The sequence below is a fragment of the Oncorhynchus tshawytscha genome, linkage group LG19 (genome assembly GCF_018296145.1).
Source record: "Oncorhynchus tshawytscha isolate Ot180627B linkage group LG19, Otsh_v2.0, whole genome shotgun sequence".
In the NCBI taxonomy this organism is placed as follows: domain Eukaryota; kingdom Metazoa; phylum Chordata; class Actinopteri; order Salmoniformes; family Salmonidae; genus Oncorhynchus; species Oncorhynchus tshawytscha.
The window spans coordinates 1,469,006-1,489,619 of NC_056447.1; the positions used below are offsets into that span (position 1 = coordinate 1,469,006).

Consider the following 20,614-nt stretch of genomic DNA (forward strand, 5'->3'; position numbering starts at 1 on the left):
AACACTCACTAGCGAGTTCTAGATTCAAAGTCAGCCCAAAAACTGTTCGTCGGGACCTTCATGAAATGCGTTTCCGAGCAGCCATACACAAGCCTAAGATCACCATGTACAATGCAAAGCGTCGGCTGGAGTGGTGAAAAGCATGCCGCCATTGGACTCTGGAGCAGTGGAAATGCATTCTCTGTGCTTCCAATTTTGTGGTAACAGTTTGGGTAAGGACCTTTCCTGTTTCAGCATGACAATGCCACCGTGCACAAAGTGAGGTACATACAGAAATGGTTTGTTGAGATCGAAAGAACTTGACTGGCCTGCACAGAGCCCTGACCTCAACCCCATCGAACACCTTTGGGATGAATTGGAACGCAGACTGCGAGCCAGGCCTAATCACAACATCAGTGCCCTACCTCACTAATGCTCTTGTGGCTGAATGGAAGCAAGTCCCCACAGCAATGTTCCAACATCTAGTGAAAAGCCTTCCCATAAGAATGGAGGCTGTTATAGATGCAAATGGGGGAACAACTCCATATTAATACCCATGATTTTGGAATGAGATGTTCGACGAGCAGGTGTCCACATACTTTTGGTCAAAATATTTGCTAGCCTCTCTACACTGGCTTCCTGTTAAGGCTAGGGCTGATTTCAAGGTTTTACTGCTAACCTACAAAGCATTACATGGGCTTGCTCCTTCTGATCTCTCCGATTTGGTCCTGCCGTACATACCTACACGCACGCTACGGTCACAAGACTCAGGCCTCCTTATTGTCCCTAGAATTTCTAAGCAAACAGCTGGTGGCAGGGCTTTCTCCTATGGAGCTCCAATTTTATGGAAGGTTTATCCATGTGAGAGACGCAGACGCAGACTTTGTCTCAACCTTTTAAGTCTTTATTGAAGACACATCTCTTCAGTAGGTCCTATGATTGAGTGTAGTCTGTACCAAGGGTGTGAAGGTGAATGGAAAGGCACTGGAGCGATGAACCACCCTTGCTGTTTCTGCCTGGCCGATTCCCCTCTCTCCACCGGGATTCTCTGCCTCTAACCCTAATACGGGGGCTGAGTCACTGGCTTACTGGTGCTCTTACCATCCCGTCCCTAGGAGGGGTGCGTCAGTGGGTGGGTTGAGTGGGTTGAGTCACTGACGTGATCTTCCTGTCCAGGTTTGGCGCCCCCCTCGTGTTCGTGCCATGGAGAAGATCTTCATGGGCTATACTGGGCCTTGTCTCAGGGTAGTAAGTTGGTGATTAAAGATGTCTCTCTAGTGGTGTGGGGGCTGTGCTTTGGCAGAGTGGGTGGGGTTTTATCCTGCCTGGTTGGCCCTGTCCGGGGGTCTCGTCGGACGGGGCCACAGTGTCTTCCAACCACTCCTATCTCAGCCTCCAGTATTTATGGTGCAATAGCCTACGTGTCGGGGTGCTAGGGTCAGTCTGTTATATCTCGAGTATTTATCCTATCTTATCCGGTGTCCTGTGTGAATTTAAGTATGCTCCCTCTAATTCGATCTCTCTCCCTCTCCCTCCCGGAGGACCTAAGCCCTGGGACCATGCCTCAGGACTACCTGGCCATATGACTCCCTGCTGTCCCCAGTCCACCTGGTCGTGCTGCTGCTCCAGTTTCAACTGTTCTGCCTGCGGCTATGGAACCCTGACCTGTTCACCGGACGTGCTACCCTGTCCCGGACCTCCTGATTTCGACTCTCTCTCTCTCTACCGCACCTGCTGTCTCTAACTCTGAATGATCGGCTCTGAAAAGCCAACTGACATTACCTCACGAGGTGCTGACCGGTTGTACCCTCTACAACCACTGTGATTATTATTATTATTATTAGACACTGCTGGTCATCTATGAACATTTGTTATAATCTTCACCCAGCACAGCCAGAAGAGGACTGGCCACCCCTCAGAGCTTGGTTCCTCTAAAGGTTTCTTCCTAGGACCCTGCCTTTCTAGGGAGTTTTTCCTAACCACCGTGCTTCTACATCTGCATTGCTTGTGGTTTGGGGTTTTAGGCTGTGTTCCTGTATAGCACTATGTGACATCAGCTGATGTAAAAAGGGCTTTAGAAATACATTTTTTTGATTGATTGATTGATTCTGTGAAGTTTCATGACTTTAGGACTAAAATAAGTTATTCAAAATGCCTTGTGAACTTCCATTAATATATGGCAATAAATAAAAACAACGTATTACTCGGTTCCTGAAAAGGTAACATGGAAGGTTTTTTCAAGACCGCCTGAACAGTAATTATTAAACAGACACTCTTATCTGGAATGAACGACAGTGAACACAGTCAATAAATGATGTGGCTGCTGCAGCGATTGAACATGCAACCTTGTTGTTGACTTACTGTGGTCTGGAGGCTTCTGCCTGGTCTGTCTGCAGTTTCTCTCCTCCCTCCACCTCCATGGTGCAGTACACAATCCTGTTAGGAGCCACCGACTTCAGGCCCTGCACCTCCACTATCACTATCTGCAAACAGCAACAGAGAGAGGACATGGTCAGCTCCACACTTATGCAGATAGAAAGGGAAGCATTAGACGTGGAGTCACTGGGTCGTGTAAGTCCAGTTGAGGCACTATCACAGAATGCCAACCTGCAGCCACAGAGGGGACATTCACAAGCATGTAGGAACACACACACACACACACACACACACACACACACACACACACCAAAGAGCAGATAAGTTTGTTTCTTTTGTCCGGCCCCTTAGTAGACACAATAAGTCTCAAACTGACCCCAGAATAAGATAAAACTACTACCAGACTAATGTAAATAAATGTAAAATACTCATTGATCTTTCTTTCAAAAGTTAACCAGAACAATTAACACATCAATTATCTTGACTGAGAGCAAGCAATCTGAGCGTACAACAAAAACATTTACTGGGCAAGATTACACAATGAAATCCCCACACACACCTCCAGTGCAAAGGAGAGGACCACGTCGGACTTGGAAAGGAATTCTGTCTCGTCGCCCATGTCCAGGAAGGAGTTGTTCATGGTGGAGCGTTTTAGCTTCTGTTTGAAGTTGGGGCCTCCCTTGGACACAGGTAGGCTCTCCAGGTTAGCCATGAGCAGATTGACAGACGACCGCATCTCCTCGATGTACATGGCCTCCATGTCTTTAGACACAAACTTGGGGTAATTCCTCTCCTGAGAGGGAGTCAGTGTTAGAGGAAGAGTTGTGCATTCATCGTTGTGGAAGTTGATAACCACAAGATATTATTTAAAGTATTCTGAAACAGTTGTAAACTATCACCGGCTCAGTGAGCTACAAGGTGTCCATCCAACTTTAACAAAGCTGATTTAACTAATCAATGTGCAATTGACTAGTTGATTCAGGTGTGAAAGTACCTGGCTGAAAAAGAAAAAACTTCTGGACACCTGTTAGCCCTCCATGACCAGAGCTGATTACCACTGTACGTGGCGTACACAGCATTGTTAGTTTGAGGGCTATAGGTGTAGGACTTACCCTGGCTATCTTCTCTGCAAGCTGTAGTCTTCCATCCAGCTCCCGGCGGATCTGGGCTGCCTGTTCGTCCACATTGTCCAGCTACAAACCACAGACCAGGAAGGCGAGTGTTAATCAACCAAACAACAGATTGCTGAGTACCAATCGACAATAAACGAAAAGACATGGGGTGTTGACCAAATAAAACCGCCCACAAAGTCATCATTATCCACACTGTTCCTTTGACAACCAAAAACAAAACCTCTCCACACAGGATATCGGCGAAACAATATGGAATAACTCAAAATCTTGAATGTCTTAATGTGGTGGCTGTCGCTGCATGCGGGTGCATTAGGTTGTTATGGTGTCTGGTCATCTAGAGATTTGTATTGGTAGGGTAGCTCCTCCATAGTGGCTGACTCCCCTTCACCTGATCAACCCTGATTGGCTGCATTTACACAGACAGCCCAATTCTGATCTTTCGCACAATTATTGGCAAAAAGATATCTCAAAAATGAAAAGCATAATTTTTGGGACAAATCACTCGCTCAGCGCTAAACCTTGTTTAGATATATTATTGAATGATGTGGCTATTGAGCAAGTTGAGTATAATAAACTGCTGGGTGTAACTCTACATAGTACGGAAGAGGTCAACAATGATAAACCACCTGGGTCTGACAACTTGAATGGAAAATTACTAAGGATAATAGCAGATGATATTGCCACTCCCATTTGCCATATCTTCAATTTAAGCTTACTAGAAAGTGTGTGCCCTCAGGCCTGGAGGGGATCAAAACATATTCCCCTACCTAAGAATAGTAAAGCCCCCTTAACTGGCTCAAATAGCTAACCAATTAGCTTGCTACCAACCCTTAGTAAACTTTTGTAAAAAATTGTGTTTGACCAGATAAAATGTAATTTTACAGTAAACTAATTGACAACAGAATTTCAGAATGCTTATAGGGATAGAACATTCAACAAGCACAACACTTACACAAATTACTGATGATTGGCTGACAGAAATTGATGATAGTAAGATCGTGGGGTCTGTTTTGTTAGACTTTAATGTGAATTTTGATATTATCGATCACTGTCTGTTGCTGGAAAAACATATTTGTTATAGCTTTACACCCCTGCTGTATTGTTGATAAAGAGTTACCTGTCTAACAGAACACAGAGGGTGTTCTTTAATGGAAGCCTATCAAACAAAATCCAGGTAGAATCAGGAATTCCCCAGGGCAGCTGTCTAGGCCCCTTACTTTTTTCAAAATGTATTAACGACATGCCATCGGCTTTGAGTAAAGCCACTGTGTCTATGTATGCGGATGACTCAACACTATACACGTCAGCTACCACAGCAACTGAAATGACAGAAACACTTAAAGAGATGCAGTTAGTTTCAGAATTGGTGGCAAGGGATAAGTGAGTCCTAAATATTTCAAAAACTTAAAGCATTGTATTTGGGACAAATCATTCACTAAACCCTAAACCTCAACTAAGTCTTGGAATGAATAATGTGGAAATTGAGCAAGTTGAGGAGAATAAATTGCTTGGAGTAACCCTGGTCAAAACATATTGATACAACAGCACTAGGATGAGAGAAGTTTGTCTATAATAAATCGCTGCTCTGCATTCTTAACAGCACTATCAACAATGCTGTCATGCCCTGGCCATAGAGAGGCTTTTATTCTCTATTTTGGTTAGGCCAGGGTGTGACTAGGGTGGGCATGCTAGTTTCTTTATTTCTATATTTGTGTTTGGCCGGGTGTGGTTCTTAATCAGAGGCAGCTGTCTATCGTTGTCTCTGATTGAGAATCATACTTTTTCCCACCTGGGTTTGTGGGTAGCTGTTTTCTGTATAGTTTTAGTTACCTTACAGAACTGTTAGTTTCACGCTTTGTTATGTTTGTTCTAGTGTTCAGATTTAAATAAATATCATGTACATGTACCATGCTGCGCTTTGGTCCACTCCATCAGATGAGCGTGACAAATGCAGGTCCTACAGGCCCTAGTTTTGTCACACCTGGACTACTGTTCAGTCGTGTGGTCAGGTGCCACAAAGAGGGAAAATTGCAATTGGCTCAGAACAGGGTAGCACAGCTGGCCCTTGGAAGTACACAGAGAGCTAACATTAATAATATGCATGTCAATATCTCCTGGCTCAAAGTGAAGGAGAGATTGACTTCATCACTACTTGTATTTGTGAGAGGTATTTACATGTTGAATGCACCGAGCTGTCTGTTTGACATACTGGCACACAGCTCGGACTCCCGTGCATACCCCACAAGACATGCCACCAGAGATCTCTTCACAGTCCCAAAGTCCAAAACAGACTATGGGAGGCACACAGTACTACATACAGCCATGACTACGTGGAACTCCACATCAAGTAACTCATGTCAACAGTAAAACTTAATTTAAAAAACAGAAATTCATCTTATGGAACAGCAGGGACAGTGAAGCAACACAAACATAGACACATGAACAGAACCATACAATAACGAATGCACTATGCACACATGCCCACATGGATTTAGTGCTAAGTTATGTGGTAGTAGAGTAGAGGCCTGAGGGCACACACTTAATTAATATGTTGTGAAATCTGTTGTGAATGTATTGTAATGTTTTTAAAATGTATTGGCAGCGATACGTCTATGCTCACTTCGAGGCAAATAACACTGAAACATACATGAGAGCACCAGCTGTACAGGAAGACTGTGTGATCAAGCTCTCCGCAGCCGATGTGAGTAAGACCTTTAGACATGTCAATATTCACAAGGCCAGACAGATTACCAGGACGTGTACTGCGAGCATGCGCTGACCAACTGGGAAGTGTATTCACGGACATTTTCAACCTCTCCCTGTCCGAGTCTGTAATAACAACATGTTTTAAGCAGACCACCATAGTGCCTGTGCCCAAGAACACTAAGGTAACCTGCCTAAATGACAATCGACACGTTGCACTCACGTCTGTAGCCATGAAGTGCTTTGAAATGCTGGTCATGGCTCACATCAACACCATCATCCCGGAAACCCTAGCCCTACTCCAATTTGCATACCTCCCCAACAAATCCACAGATGATGCAGTCTCTATTGCACTCCACACTGCCCTTTCCCACCTGGACAAAAGGAACCCCTATGTGAGAATGCTATTCATAGAGTACAGCTCAGCATTCAACACCATAGTGCCCTCAAAGCTCATCAATAAGCTAAGGACCCTGGGACTAAACACCTCCCTCTGCAACTGGATCCTGGACTTCCTGACGGGCCGCTCCCAGGTGGTAAGGGTAGGTAACAGCACATCCGCATCCGCCAACACAGGGGCCCCTCAGGGGTGCGTGCTCAGCCCCCTCCTGTACTCCATGTTCACTCATGGTTGCACGGCCAGGCATGACTCCAACACCATCATTAAATTTGCCAAAGACACAACAGTGGTAGGCCTGATCACCAACAACAATGAGACAAGCTATAGGGAGGAGGGAGAGAGACCTGGCCGTGTGGTGCCAGAACAACAACCTCTGTCACAATGTGATCAAGACAAAGGAGATGATTGTGGACTACAGGAAACAGAGGACCGAACATGCCCCCATTCTCATCGATGGGGTTGCAGTGGAGCAGGTTGAGAGCTTCAAGTTCCTTGGTGTCTACATCACCAACAAACCAACAAACTAACATGGTCCAAGCACACCATGACTTTTGTTGTGAAGCAGGCACGACAAAACCCATTCCCCAAGCGGTACCGGAGCACCAAGTCTAGGTCCAAGAGGATTCTAAACAGCTTCTACCCCCAAGCCATAAGACTCCTGAACATCTAGTCAAACCCAGACTATTCGCATTGCCGCCCGTCTCATGGTAATTGACCGTTAATTAACAAACACATTCAGCATCTCCTGGCTTTCTACAAGTCACTAATGCAGACCTTTGGGGAACATCCTAAGGTCTGCAGCCTACAACTTCACAATAAATCCATAATTTATTTTAGACAGGTCTAAAGAAACATGATATGAAGAAAATGTAGTCTATTTCAGAAGAACAGAATAGCATACTCTGAGTTGTCCTTAGCAATAAAACCAGTTTTTAAAAAAACAGATCAAATAACACCTTACTGCACAAAGGGGACTGTGAAGAGACACAGACCTTTTTATACATCTTGTATTGTAATTTGCACTGTACAATGTATTAGACCAAGATATTGTGTGTATGCACTGATATGTAGGCTAAGTATTTCAGTCCTTGATAATGTTCTGTACCATGTATTGTGGGGATCTTAATAAATACCAACAAGCCTATTTCTTAAAAAAAATTTTTTTATCATCTTTAAATTCAAAAGTAGCTGCCTTTTTGACACACCAAAATCTGAGGATCATTAATAAATACAACAAGCTATTTCTTATTATTTTTTTTTTTAAATCATCTTTAAATTCAAAAGGTAAAATCTTACCTCAGATTGACACACCAAAATCTGAGGACACATTAGGAAGTACAGTATATTAGCTAGTATTAGCCATTGGCTGAGAATTGATTATAAATAATTACATGACCTGTATCCATGCCTGATATGTAATTAGACATATTAAGCAGAAAATCAACAGCTCTCATTGATAATGTATGGCTAATTGGTAAATAAGGCAGTTGTATTTTCATTCACTCCAGGAAATGTTATCGTCATAATAACGTGTCACAAAAACTGAACACATCGTACTGTTTGCAACCAATGAAATGCAATTTGCCCATTCATCTGAAAGGGATTCTCTAATTAGTAGCTTCAGATGTAAAACTCAGCCATACATAATGACATTCATTTACAAGTTCTAATCTTGACACAAAACTCCCAAAATATCCTAAAATTTCAACAGCCCCCCATAAAGAAGGCATACAAACGAAAAGGATATATGGTCTCTGTCTGTCATTAACCTCCAGCATGAAAAACGTATATATTGCTCATTCAATTACATGTTGCTTCTGGCATCGGTCAATTCCAACAAAACAAGAAACATCAGACAGAAAGGCAAGATTTTAGCCAGTCATTTCCATTTTGGCTGCATGCCTAAATCCTCGGGTTACAGGGGTGGGGATGGCTGTGAATAACGGTTGACTAAATAGCACAGGCAGAAGGACAGGCATTGGGGCACACACAGTTTAAATCCAACATGGTAACTGAGGCCCCTGGGGTTGAAATAAATAATTATGGAAAAAACACAGGTGTAATGTGATTACAGGTGTTCTAGTGCCAACACGTTCCCACTGTTTCTCTCTTTCTTTACAAATCCACCTAGGGCTGACTTAAGTGGTGTTGTATCCATTTTAAAACTAGGTTCAATTTGGAGGCTTATCTACCTCTTCACTGTCATCACCTCATTGTGTTATCTTATCAGCTTGGAGAGTTCCACTTTTCTCTTTGGTTTTTGTGTTTCCGTCAGCAGTCCTATCTGACAGAACCTAATTTACAGCCTTAAAATACCTATATCTTACTGTGATCTGCTTCAAAGGCACTGGAATTATGCACTGCACGCTAGGGATGTGACGAATGTAAAACATTTCTTAACATTGAAACTTTTTTTTTTCAAAAGTAAAAAAAAAATAAGGTAAAAAAACACAATTCATGAACTCACAATTCAGATATGGTCCTGCGTATGACCACTAAGGGACAGTGCAGTTCAATCTACCGCAGTCCTGGCTGCCTACCAGACAGCGCTCACCTTACTGCTGTCCCCCACCCACTCAGCAATAAATGATATTAATGCGGTTTTAGGTTCTCTGCGATGTGCTTCTCCTCCATGTTCTCAGCTGTCATACATGGGACTTCATGTTCCACTTCTCGTCAATGTGATGGCTCGTTGCAGTGATTTATGAAAGCATGTTAATAGAAGTCCAAAAATCTGTTGTTAATGCCACATATGATGGTGTTTGACAGCTCACGATTCCAATTGCAGAACAATCGTTGTACAATTCCTCCATAAGGACCGTCACCGCTTTTCTACATGGCATCTTGTAGTCTGGTTCTAAATAAGCCATTATAGTATTGAAGACATCCTCTACCATTAAAAATGGCTGAATATCAACTGCAATCATGTCTGTCATCAGCATTTGATTTTGTCACTCCCTCTGTTATCGCACTGCTGACAGCAACGGGCTTGGTCACACGGTGCCTCGCTTTTAGCATTGCACCTGTACTTTCACTGTAGCTCAATTCCACCTCGCAAAGTTAGCATTTCATCACCTTCTCATTTAGCTTCTCAAAGTATCGCTATACTTCCACGTCTCACTGCTGTTTTTCCAACGATGATGCATGTAGAACTTAATATCCGTGGAAAATAATTTGAATCTGAAATCCTGCAGCTGTGTACTTGGACTCATTCATGTAAATGTCAGAAGTTTGATTTCGAAAATGGATCTTATTGTAATTCTGGCTTCTCAAACTAACGCAAACATTTGGATAATTACTGAAACTTGTTTAATACAGTCTATTACAGATTCTGATGTGTCTAAATGGATACAATGTTTATAGATCTGACAGAGGTGGGGGTATTCATAAATAACAACTTAAATGTTGCTGTGAGTATTGCCACCTCTGTCCCCAAGCAATTGGTATGTCTTGTTCTAAATGTGGCAGTTTTACCACCCTCCCAATTGCTCTTAGCAAATTGTCTGACTTGCGGTCTAACAATGCTAATATTATTATTGGGTGATCTTAACCTGGATGGGTGATGCCGGTATCAGATAGACTGAAAGATATTCGTACTGAGCTAAATAGTATTCAACTGATAACTAAACCAACCAGGCCCAACTTAAACATCCTGAAAAAACTACTCTTTTGGATATCATTCTGACAAAAAACCCTCAAAAGTATACAGTCAATGGAATCTTTGCTAATGAGCTCAGTGACCATTGTCCCATTGCCTGCATTAGAGATACTAAGCTACTTAAAGCATGTCCAAAAACTATTACAAACAGAAATGAGCAACATTTCCTGTATGACCTGGGGTTGTATGATTGGGAGGGTGTGTCCCCCATCTCTGATTTGGATCAGGCTGTCACGTCCTGACCTTAGTTCCTTTTTTATGTCTGTATTTTGGTTTGGTCAGGGCGTGAGTTGGGGTGGGCATTCTGTGTTTTTTCTATGTTTTCTATTTCTATGTGTTTGGCCTGGTATGGTTCCCAATCAGAGGCAGCTGTGAATCATTGTCTCTGATTGAGAACCATACTTAGGTAGCCTTTTCCCACCTGTGTTTTGTGGGTAATTATTTTTTCTGTGTGTGTTTGTGTGCACCTCGGTTGCGTCACAGTCTTTGCTGTTTACCTGTTTGATTTTTGGTTATTTCGGTTTCGCTTTCATTAAAAGATGTGGAACTACATGCATGCTGCGCCTTGGTTGATTTATGACAGGGAGTTTGAGGATAGTGAGCAGGTCCTTAAATGTTTTACCCCTCTGTTTAACTCTGTTTCAGATAAGCATGCCCCATATGAGAGATTAAGGGTAAAGGACAGATCTAACTAGTGGTTCACGCATGAATTGTCTGAAATATTTCATGAAAAACTTAGCTTGGGCTAAAGCTAGATTGACTGATTCTACTTCTGACTGGCAGTCCTTCAGACATTTGAGGAATATATGTCTTACTCTGGTTAGAAAAGCAAAGCCAACAAACTTCTTGAATTGTGTATCTGAAAGTGGTGGAAATCTAGCTAAATTCTGGAAAGTGGTCAAATCTTTGGTAAAAAAAAAACTCCACCCCTCAACGGTTATGACAGCCACATAACAGACAAAACACATTTGTGGTGCTTTTAATAACCATTTCTGACCAACCGGCTCAATCCCATGTAGCAACACTTTACATTGGATACACAGTACAGGTCAAAAATTGACACACTTACTCAATCCAGAGTGTTTCTTTATTTTTCCTATGTTCTACATTGTATGAAATAACACATATGGAATCATGCAGCAACCAAAAAAGTGTTAAAACAAATCAAAATATATTTTATTTGAGATTCTTCAAAGTAGTCACCTGTTTGTACACTCTTCACATCCTCCCAACCAGCTTCATGAGGAATGCGTGAGGAGTTCCACATATGCTGAGCACTTGTTGGTTGCTTTTTTCCTTCATTCTGCGGTCCAACTCATCCCAAACCATCTCAATTGGGTTGAGGTCGGGTGAATGTGGAGGCCAGGTCATCTGATGCAGCACACCATCACTCTCCTTGGTCAAATACCCCTTACAAAGTCTGGAGGTGAGTTTTGGGTCATTGTCCTGTGGAAAAACAAATGATAGTCCCACTAAACGCAAACCAGATGGAATGGCGTAGCTCTGCAGAATGCTGTGGTAGGCATGCTGGTTAAGTCTGCCTTGAGTTCTAAATAAATCACTAACATTGTTACCAGAAAAGCACCCCCACACTGGTCCACCTTCTCCTCCATGCTTCACGGTGGAAACCACACATGCGGAGATCATCGGTTCACCTACTATGCGTCTCACAAAGACACAGCGGTTGGACCCAAAAATCTCAAATTTGGACTCAAATTAGGACAGATTTCCACCAGTCTAATGTCTATTGCTCGTGTTTCTTGGCCCAAGCAAGTCTCTTCTTCTTATTGGTGTCCTTTAGTAGTGATTTCTTTGCAACAATTCAACCAAGAAGGCCTGATTCACGCAGTCTCCTTTGAACAGTTGATCTTGAGAAGTGTCTGTTACTTGAACTCTTATCAGGCATTTATTTGGGCTGCAATCTCAGGTGCAGTTAACTCTAATGAACGTATCCTCTGCAGCAGAGGTAACTCTGGGTTTTCATTTCCTTTGTCATTTCCATTTTCATGAGAGACATCATAGCGCTTGATGGTTTTTGCGATTGCACTTGAAGAAGCTTTCAAAGTTCTTGAAAATATCCGGACTGACTGACCATGTCTTAAAGTAATGATGGACTGTCCTTTCGTTTTGCTTATTTGAGCTGTTCTTGCCATAATATGGACTTGGTCTTTTACCAAATAGGGATATCTTCTGTATAGCAACCCTACCATGTCACAACACAACTGATTGGCAAAAACGCATTAAGGAAAGAAATTCCACAAATTAACTTTTAACAAAGCACACCTGTTAATTTAAATTACTTCCAGGTGACTACCTCATGAAGCTGGTTGAGAGAATGCCAGGAGGGGGGCAAAGCTGTCATCAAGGCAAAGGGTGACTACTTTGAAGAATAAAATATATTTTTGGTAACTACATGATTCCATATGTGTTATTTCATAGTTTTGATGTCTTCACTATTATTCTACAGTGTGTCCAAACTTTTGACTGGTACTGTATATAAAGTGTAATATTGGGATGCAAACTCAAAAATACATTTCAACTCTATATCTGACATGGTACAGGTGTCTTCTTTTTTTAAACCCATAACCATGTGTGTGAGGTGTATACTTTTGTTTCAAAGTAGATTTGTTTCAAACACTGGGACCCTTATTTAGCCCACTACAGTAAAAGGTTTTAATGTCCCGTCTCAAACGGAGCTCGTCCAGTTTGTTTTCCAGCGATTGCACATTCGCCAATAGCACAGAGGGTAGGGGTGGCTTATTCAATCGTCGCCGTAGTCTCATCAATGTGCACGGCTACGTCTATAGTGACATATTTCCTCTTCCGAGTGTCGGGATTAGGGCCTGGTCCTGAGGTGAGCAGTATGTCCTGTGCCGAAGACTCACTGAAATAAAAGTAGAAGTCCAGATCAAGGTGAATGATTGCTGTTCTGATGTCCAGAAGTTTTTTTTTCAGTCAGATAAAAAAAGAGTTATGATCAGCACAAAAAAAACTCCAGATAAACAGAAGAATTGGTCAGTAAAACAACAGCTATGCATCCTAGCGTCATCTTAGACTCAGCACAGCTATTTTTGGATGCCTCTCTCTGGATCAATGCTCGGTATAGAGACCCATTGATTAGGCTCTTCCAGCTATTGATCTGGCAACCCTGCATTAATGTGTGGAAATGGAGCAAGAGAGGCGAGAGCTCTGATGTGTTTGGAATGGGCATATTCACACATTAATTCAGGAGGCATTCCGTTTATACGCAAGTCTGTTTTTGGAGTGTTTTGCACAAGCTGTATGAAGACTGAAATGCCTGTAGTATCTCTGAGATACTGTACCTCTGATGTGTCTCAGTAATAACCTAAAGCCAGAGAGGGACCTCAATAAAGACAATGCCATAAGCCATAAGACTTAAGCTAAATATGTATTGAGGGAGAGTGAAAAAGAGAGTGGAGAGAAAGAAAGAAATGGAGGGAGAGAGACGGAGGGAGAAACAAAGTGATGAGATTGCTCAGGTGGGCAGGTGGAGGACTGCAGTTGCTCTGAGTGGGTGTCAACCCCCGGTGAAGTGACAGACAGCAGGCGGACGTGTGTGTGTGTGTGTGTGTGTGTGTGTGTGTGTGTGTGTGTGTGTGAGAGAGCGAGTGAGCGGGAGGGAGGGAGGGAGTGTGTGTGTGTGTGTGTGTGTGAGAGAGAGAGAGAGAGCGAGTGAGCGGGAGGGAGGGAGTGTGTGAGCGAGAGAGGGAGTGGGTGAGAGTGTGTGAACAGATAGCTTGACAATCCCCCCCCCATCTCTAATGATCACATCCTTGTGTTTGGCCGTATTCACCACTGTCGTCTCTAGTTAGTGGTCGGAGGCGGGCGAGTAGGTGAGCTGTCTGGAAAGGCTAATAAATTATCACAGGCTGCAAAGTGCTGGCTCGCCGAGACAGCCACCGCTAGTCAGTTCTCTTTCTCACAGCTTTGTGTTATTTTCATCCCTCATTCTCTCTTGCTTTCTCTCTCTGCATCTTTCTCTGTTTTTAGATAGCCCTCTTTTTTTTCTTCTTCCTCTTATTCACTCACTATTTTTCCTGATTCCATTCTGCTTATCATTTTCTCTCGCTCTCTCCCCTCTTTCTCTCCATGTGCCTCTCAGGCACCATGAAGCTGCTCAGACATACATACAGCCTGTCAGCCAACGTAATTAAACCCAGAGTAATATCCAAAGCCTTCCTCCATCAAGGCACTTGGCCTAACTCCCTCTTCCTCCAGTCCACCTTTTGAGTTCAGAAAGTACCTTCAGAGACAGGATTGGCATCCCTGGCCGAATATGATTTAGACGGGACCTCAGGACCGTTCCCAGGATTGTTAATTTCCGTGGAGTCTCTGCCGAGTCCTTGACAGAATGGATCATAAGTTTAGATGTGTCGACGTCAGACCTGTATGATGGCTTTGATTAATAGCTTCATATGCCTTGTTGTCACATAAATAGTGCAAATTAGAAAGGCTGTGTAAGGAGACAAGTAATGGGAGCACTGCAAGCACTGCAAGAAGAATAAATAAAGCTGAGGTACTGTAGGTGTGTGTACAGATGTAGAATCTTAATTTGATCACATTTTTTGCTGAGAATTTTCCTGCACCATAGGAATGCAGATGAGCTTCATGATTTACATACATTCACTGAAAATCTGCAATAAGACAAGGTTATATTAACAGGATTTCACTTTTTTCCATATAGGCTATTTTGGCTAGTTAATAGCCTAACCACAGATCAAGTAACATTATGGACTAAACGATCAAATCCTGCTACTGCAGGATTATTTTGCTGCAAGAATACTGGTCAAATTAAGATCTAACAGCTGTATTTCTAAATGTTTTATTTAACTCCGATATATTCAGGGGAACACATTGAGACCAGGGTCTAATTAACAATGGTGCCCCGAGGACAACAATAAAACACATTCAAAATTATTAAAAAATTACAAATGACAGAATCAACACTACAGCTTCAAACACCATAATACAATTATTTACATTCAATCTAAACAGTTCTGGTTAAATCATTTACCTAGATTGGTACGTACGAGTGGAACCTTGAGAGTTAACCATTCCTGTGAATGGGTTTGGTGTCTCATATTTCTTCATTTTAACAGTGAAGTTAGGTAGGTCAGAAGCTTGTAAAGTAGAGCTTTGTAAACAAAAAAAGGAGTAATGAAGTGATCTACAGGACTTTAATTAGGACCAGCCACCCTTTTGATACAGGATGGAGTGATGTGTATTAAAACCGTCACCTGTGATAAAGCGACGGGCGCTATGGTAGGCGGCATCCAAAGATGTAAGAGTAGTGGCTGCTGCATTCCGATAAATGGTGTCAAGAACTGGCAGGAAAGTTGACTACACAATCTGCTTCCTGTTTATGGATGTTCTATTTCTATACTTTGACTCTCAGCTTCTTGACTAGCTCAGCCGTATGTTTTTTTAAACGTCAAATTTACCCAAAAGCCCAGATATTTATAGTTGTGAACCTGCTCGATGAAAGAACCATCCAATGCATGTGTAAGTAATCCTTCTGAAATATTTATACGAGAATTAGAAAACAGCATACATTTAGTTTTTCAAACATTAAGTACAAATGTTTAGTCAACAAGGACTTCCTGCAAGGCGACAAAATCAGATTGCAGCTCCAACATAGCTCCAACAGTGTCATCTGCATACCGATGAGTTTTACAGGTTTTTGCAGATAGACCAATATTATTTATATAAATAGTAAAGAAGACAGGTCCCAAAATCGATCCATGTGGGACACCTTTAGTAATATTGAGGTAGCTTGACTTGATACCGTCAGAAAGCGCACTGATCTCTTGGCTACATAGCTGATGCACGCTGGACTGTCCATTAATCACGGTACTCCATTCTGCTTGTTTGTTTTATCTGTTGGCCCCGTTGCCTAGCCAACGCCATTTTACCTGCTGTTGTTGTGCTAGCTGATTAGCTGTTGTCTCACCTACTGTTTTAGCTAGCTTTCCCAATTCAACACCTGTGATTACTGTATGCCTCGCTGTATGTCTCTCTCAAATGTCAATATGCCTTGTATACTGTTGTTCAGGTTAGTTATCATTGTTTTAGTTCACAATGGAGCCCCTAGTTCCACTCTTCATACCCCTGATAACTCCTTTGTCCCACCTCCCACACATGCGGTGACCTCACCCATTACAACCAGCATGTCCAGAGATACAACCTCTCTCATCATCACCCAGTGCCTGGGCTTACCTCCGCTGTACCCGCACCCCACCATACCCCTGTCTGCGCATTATGCCCTGAATATATTCTACCATGCCCAGAAACCTGCTCCTCTTATTCTCTGTCCCCAACGCTCTAGGCTCTAGGCGACCAGTTTTGATAGCCTTTAGCCGCACCCTCATACTACTCCTTCTCTGTTCCGCGGGTGATGTGGAGGTAAACCCAGGCCCTGCGTGTCCCCAGGCACCTTCATTTGTTGACTTCTGTGATCGAAAAAGCCTTGGTTTCATGCATGTCATGCATATCAACATCAGAAGTATCCTCCCTAAGTTTGTTTTACTCACTGCTCTAGCACACTCTGCTAACCCTGATGTCCTTGCTGTGTCTGAATCCTGGCTCAGGAAGGCCACCAAAAATTCAGAGATTTCCATACCCAACTATAACATCTTCCGTCAAGATAGAACTGCCAAAGGGGGAGGAGTTGCAGTCTACTGCAGAGATAGCCTGCAAAGTAATGTCATACTTTCCAGGTTTTCCAGTTTCCCAAACAGTTCGAACTACTAATTTTGAAAATTACTCTCTCCAGAAATAAGTCTCTCACTGTTGCCGCCTGCTACCGACCCCCCTCAGCTCCCAGCTGTGCCCTGGACACCATTTGTGAATTGATCGCCCCCCATCTAGCTTCAGAGTTTGTTCTGTTAGGTGACCTAAACTGGGATATGCTTAACACCCCGCCAGTCCTACAATCTAAGCTAGATGCCCTCAATCTCACACAAATCATCAAGGAACCCACCAGGTACAACCCTAACTCTGTAAACAAGGGCACCCTCATAGACGTCATCCTGACCAACTGGCCCTCCAAATACACCTCCGCTGTCTTCAACCAGGATCTCAGCGATCACTGCCTCATTGCCTGTATCCGCTACGGAGCCGCAGTCAAACGACCACCCCTCATCACTGTCAAACGCTCCCTAAAACACTTCTGTGAGCAGGCCTTTCTAATCGACCTGGCCCTTGTATCCTGAAAGGACATTGACCTCATCCCGTCAGCTGACCAGCATGCCTGGTCATTCTTTAAAAGTAACTTCCTCACCATTTTAGATAAGCATGCTCCGTTCAAAAAATGCAGAACTAAGAACAGATACAGCCCTTGGTTCACCCCAGACCTGACTGCCCTCGACCAGCACAAAAACATCCTGTGGCGGACTGCAATAGCATCGAATAGTCCCCGTGATATGCAACTGTTCAGGGAAGTCCGGAACCAATACACGCAGTCAGTCAGGAAAGCTAAGTTCAGCTTCTTCAGGCAGAAGTTTGCATCCTGTAGCTCCAACTCCAAAAAGTTCTGGGACACTGAAGTCCATGGAGAACAAGAGCACCTCCTCCCAGCTGCAAACTGCACTGAGGCTAGGTAACACGGTCACCACCGATAAATCCATGATTATCGAAAACTTCAATAAGCATTTCTCAACGGCTGTCCATGCCTTCCGCCTGGCTACTCCAACCTCGGCCAACAGCTCCGCCCCCCCGGCAGCTCCTCGCCCAAGCCTCTCCAGGTTCTCCTTTACCCAAATCCAGATAGCAGATGTTCTGAAAGAGCTGCAAAACCTGGACCCGTACAAATCAGCTGGGCTTGACAATCTGGACCCCCTATTTCTGAAACTATCCGCCGCCATTGTCGCAACCCCTATTACCAGCCTGTTCAACCTCTCTTTCATATCGTCTGAGATCCCCAAGGATTGAAAGCTGCCGCAGTCATCCCCCTCTTCAAAGGGGGAGACACCCTGGACCCAAACTGTTACAGACCTATATCCATCCTGCCCTGCCTATCTAAGGTCTTCGAAAGCCAAGTCAACAAACAGGTCACTGACCATCTCAAATCCCACCGTACCTTCTCCGCTGTGCAATCTGGTTTCCGAGCCGGTCACGGGTGCACCTCAGCCACACTCAAGGTACTAAACGATATCATAACCGCCATCGATAAAAGACAGTACTGTGCAGCCGTCTTCATCGACCTTGCCAAGGCTTTCGACTCTGTCAATCACCATATTCTTATCGGCAGACTCAGTAGCCTCGGTTTTTCGGATGACTGCCTTGCCTGGTTCACCAATTACTTTGCAGACAGAGTTCAGTGTGTCAAATCGGAGGGCATGCTGTCCGGTCCTCTGGCAGTCTCTATGGGGGTGCCACAGGGTTCAATTCTCGGGCCGACTCTTTTCTCTGTATATATCAATGATGTTGCTCTTGCTGTGGGCGATTCCCTGATCCACCTCTACGCAGACGACACCATTCTATATACTTTCGGCCCGTCATTGGACACTGTGCTATCTAACCTCCAAACAAGCTTCAATGCCATACAACACTCCTTCCGTGGCCTCCAACTGCTCTTAAACGCTAGTAAAACCAAATGCATGCTTTTCAACCGATCGCTGCCTGCACCCGCATGCCCGACTAGCATCACCACCCTGGATGGTTCCGACCTTGAATATGTGGACATCTATAAGTACCTAGGTGTCTGGCTAGACTGCAAACTCTCCTTCCAGACTCATATCAAACATCTCCAATCGAAAATCAAATCAAGAGTCGGCTTTCTATTCCGCAACAAAGCCTCCTTCACTCACGCCGCCAAGCTTACCCTAGTAAAACTGACTATCCTACCGATCCTCGACTTCGGCGATGTCATCTACAAAATGGCTTCCAACACTCTACTCAGCAAACTGGATGCAGTCTATCACAGTGCCATCCGTTTTGTCACTAAAGCACCTTATACCACCCACCACTGCGACTTGTATGCTCTAGTCGGCTGGCCCTCGCTACATATTCGTCGCCAGACCCACTGGCTCCAGGTCATCTACAAGTCCATGCTAGGTAAAGCTCCGCCTTATCTCAGTTCACTGGTCACGATGGCAACACCCTTCCGTAGCACGCGCTCCAGCAGGTGTATCTCACTGATCATCCCTAAAGCCAACACCTCATTTGGCCGCCTTTCGTTCCAGTACTCTGCTGCCTGTGACTGGAACGAATTGCAAAAATCGCTGAAGTTGGAGACTTTTATCTCCCTCACCAACTTCAAACACCAGCTATCTGAGCAGCTAACCGATCGCTGCAGCTGTACATAGTCTATTGGTAAATAGCCCACCCATTTTCACCTATCTCATCCCCTTACTGTTTTTATTTATTTACTTTTCTGCTCTTTTGCACACCAATATCTCTACCTGTACATGACCATTTGATCATTTATCACTCCAGTGTTAATCTGCAAAATTGTAATTATTCGCCTACCTCCTCATGCCTTTTGCACACATTGTATATAGACTCCCCCTTTGTTTTCTACTGTGTTATTGACTTGTTAATTGTTTACTCCATGTGTAACTCTGTGTTGTCTGCTCACACTGCTATGCTTTATCTTGGCCAGGTCGCAGTTGCAAATGAGAACTTGTTCTCAACTAGCCTACCTGGTTAAATAAAGGTGAAATAAAAAAATAAAAAAAACCATTGTGCCTAAGTCAGACAAATAGTTCCCAAACCACTTGCAAGACGCCTGGTCGAGGCCCATTTCAGACAACCTTTGAATGAGTAGATGATGGTGGACAGTATTAAAGGCCTTCGGGGCAGAAAACTGCAGTAGAAAGGGATCAAGCGCATCAACTCCTGTGGTTTTAGAACCTTTTAAGTGCCTTTTTTTGCAAGGCACTTAATACATAATTGACATAGAAAGTGAATGCCTGGAAGTGCATCATTCTCTGCTATCTGTTTAGAGGTGAATAAAGGATTTTCTCTAGTGGAACTTGAGGTATTTTCAGAAACCATTCTTTCAAATAGATGGCCAGCTGAGGCAGAATGTGACTTGTTTCAGGAAACTAGGCATATGTCGCAAGTCACTACTTCACAGGAGGCATTTAAACGTAGACAACAAACTTAAATAACGAAACATGTATGCCATCTGTAAATAAATAAATAAAATTGTTAAATTACGAGCCTAGTTGGTTTAGCCACAGAAAAAGTCAGGAACCTTCCCACTAGCCATGATTAGCTGAGATAATGGATGGGTTAGACATACCGAGAGATGAGTTCGGTTTAGTCTGCCATGTCGCATGCGTCTGTCTATAACATGAGCTGCTTAGTATGTGTAGATAATCCTTTCTACTACAGATTTTT

The 20,614-nt window shown here is 43.5% G+C and overlaps 1 protein-coding gene across 3 annotated transcripts in view; it reads right to left on the reverse strand.

Annotated features, from left to right (window-relative positions):
• The window catches only part of LOC112218214 (calcium-dependent secretion activator 2-like), a 166,210-nt gene that overhangs the window by 134,759 nt on the left and 10,837 nt on the right, over nt 1-20,614 (reverse strand). For all 3 annotated transcript variants that reach the window (XR_006079328.1, XM_042301225.1, XM_024378837.2), the window contains exons 2-4: nt 3,468-3,548; nt 2,915-3,148; nt 2,341-2,462 (exon numbers count right to left, since the gene is read on the reverse strand). Coding sequence is in view for 2 of the 3 variants with exons in the window: in XM_042301225.1 (XP_042157159.1) it covers nt 2,341-2,462; nt 2,915-3,148; nt 3,468-3,548 (437 nt within the window). In the remaining variant the exon portion in view is untranslated. The remainder of the gene's footprint in view (nt 1-2,340; nt 2,463-2,914; nt 3,149-3,467; nt 3,549-20,614) is intronic.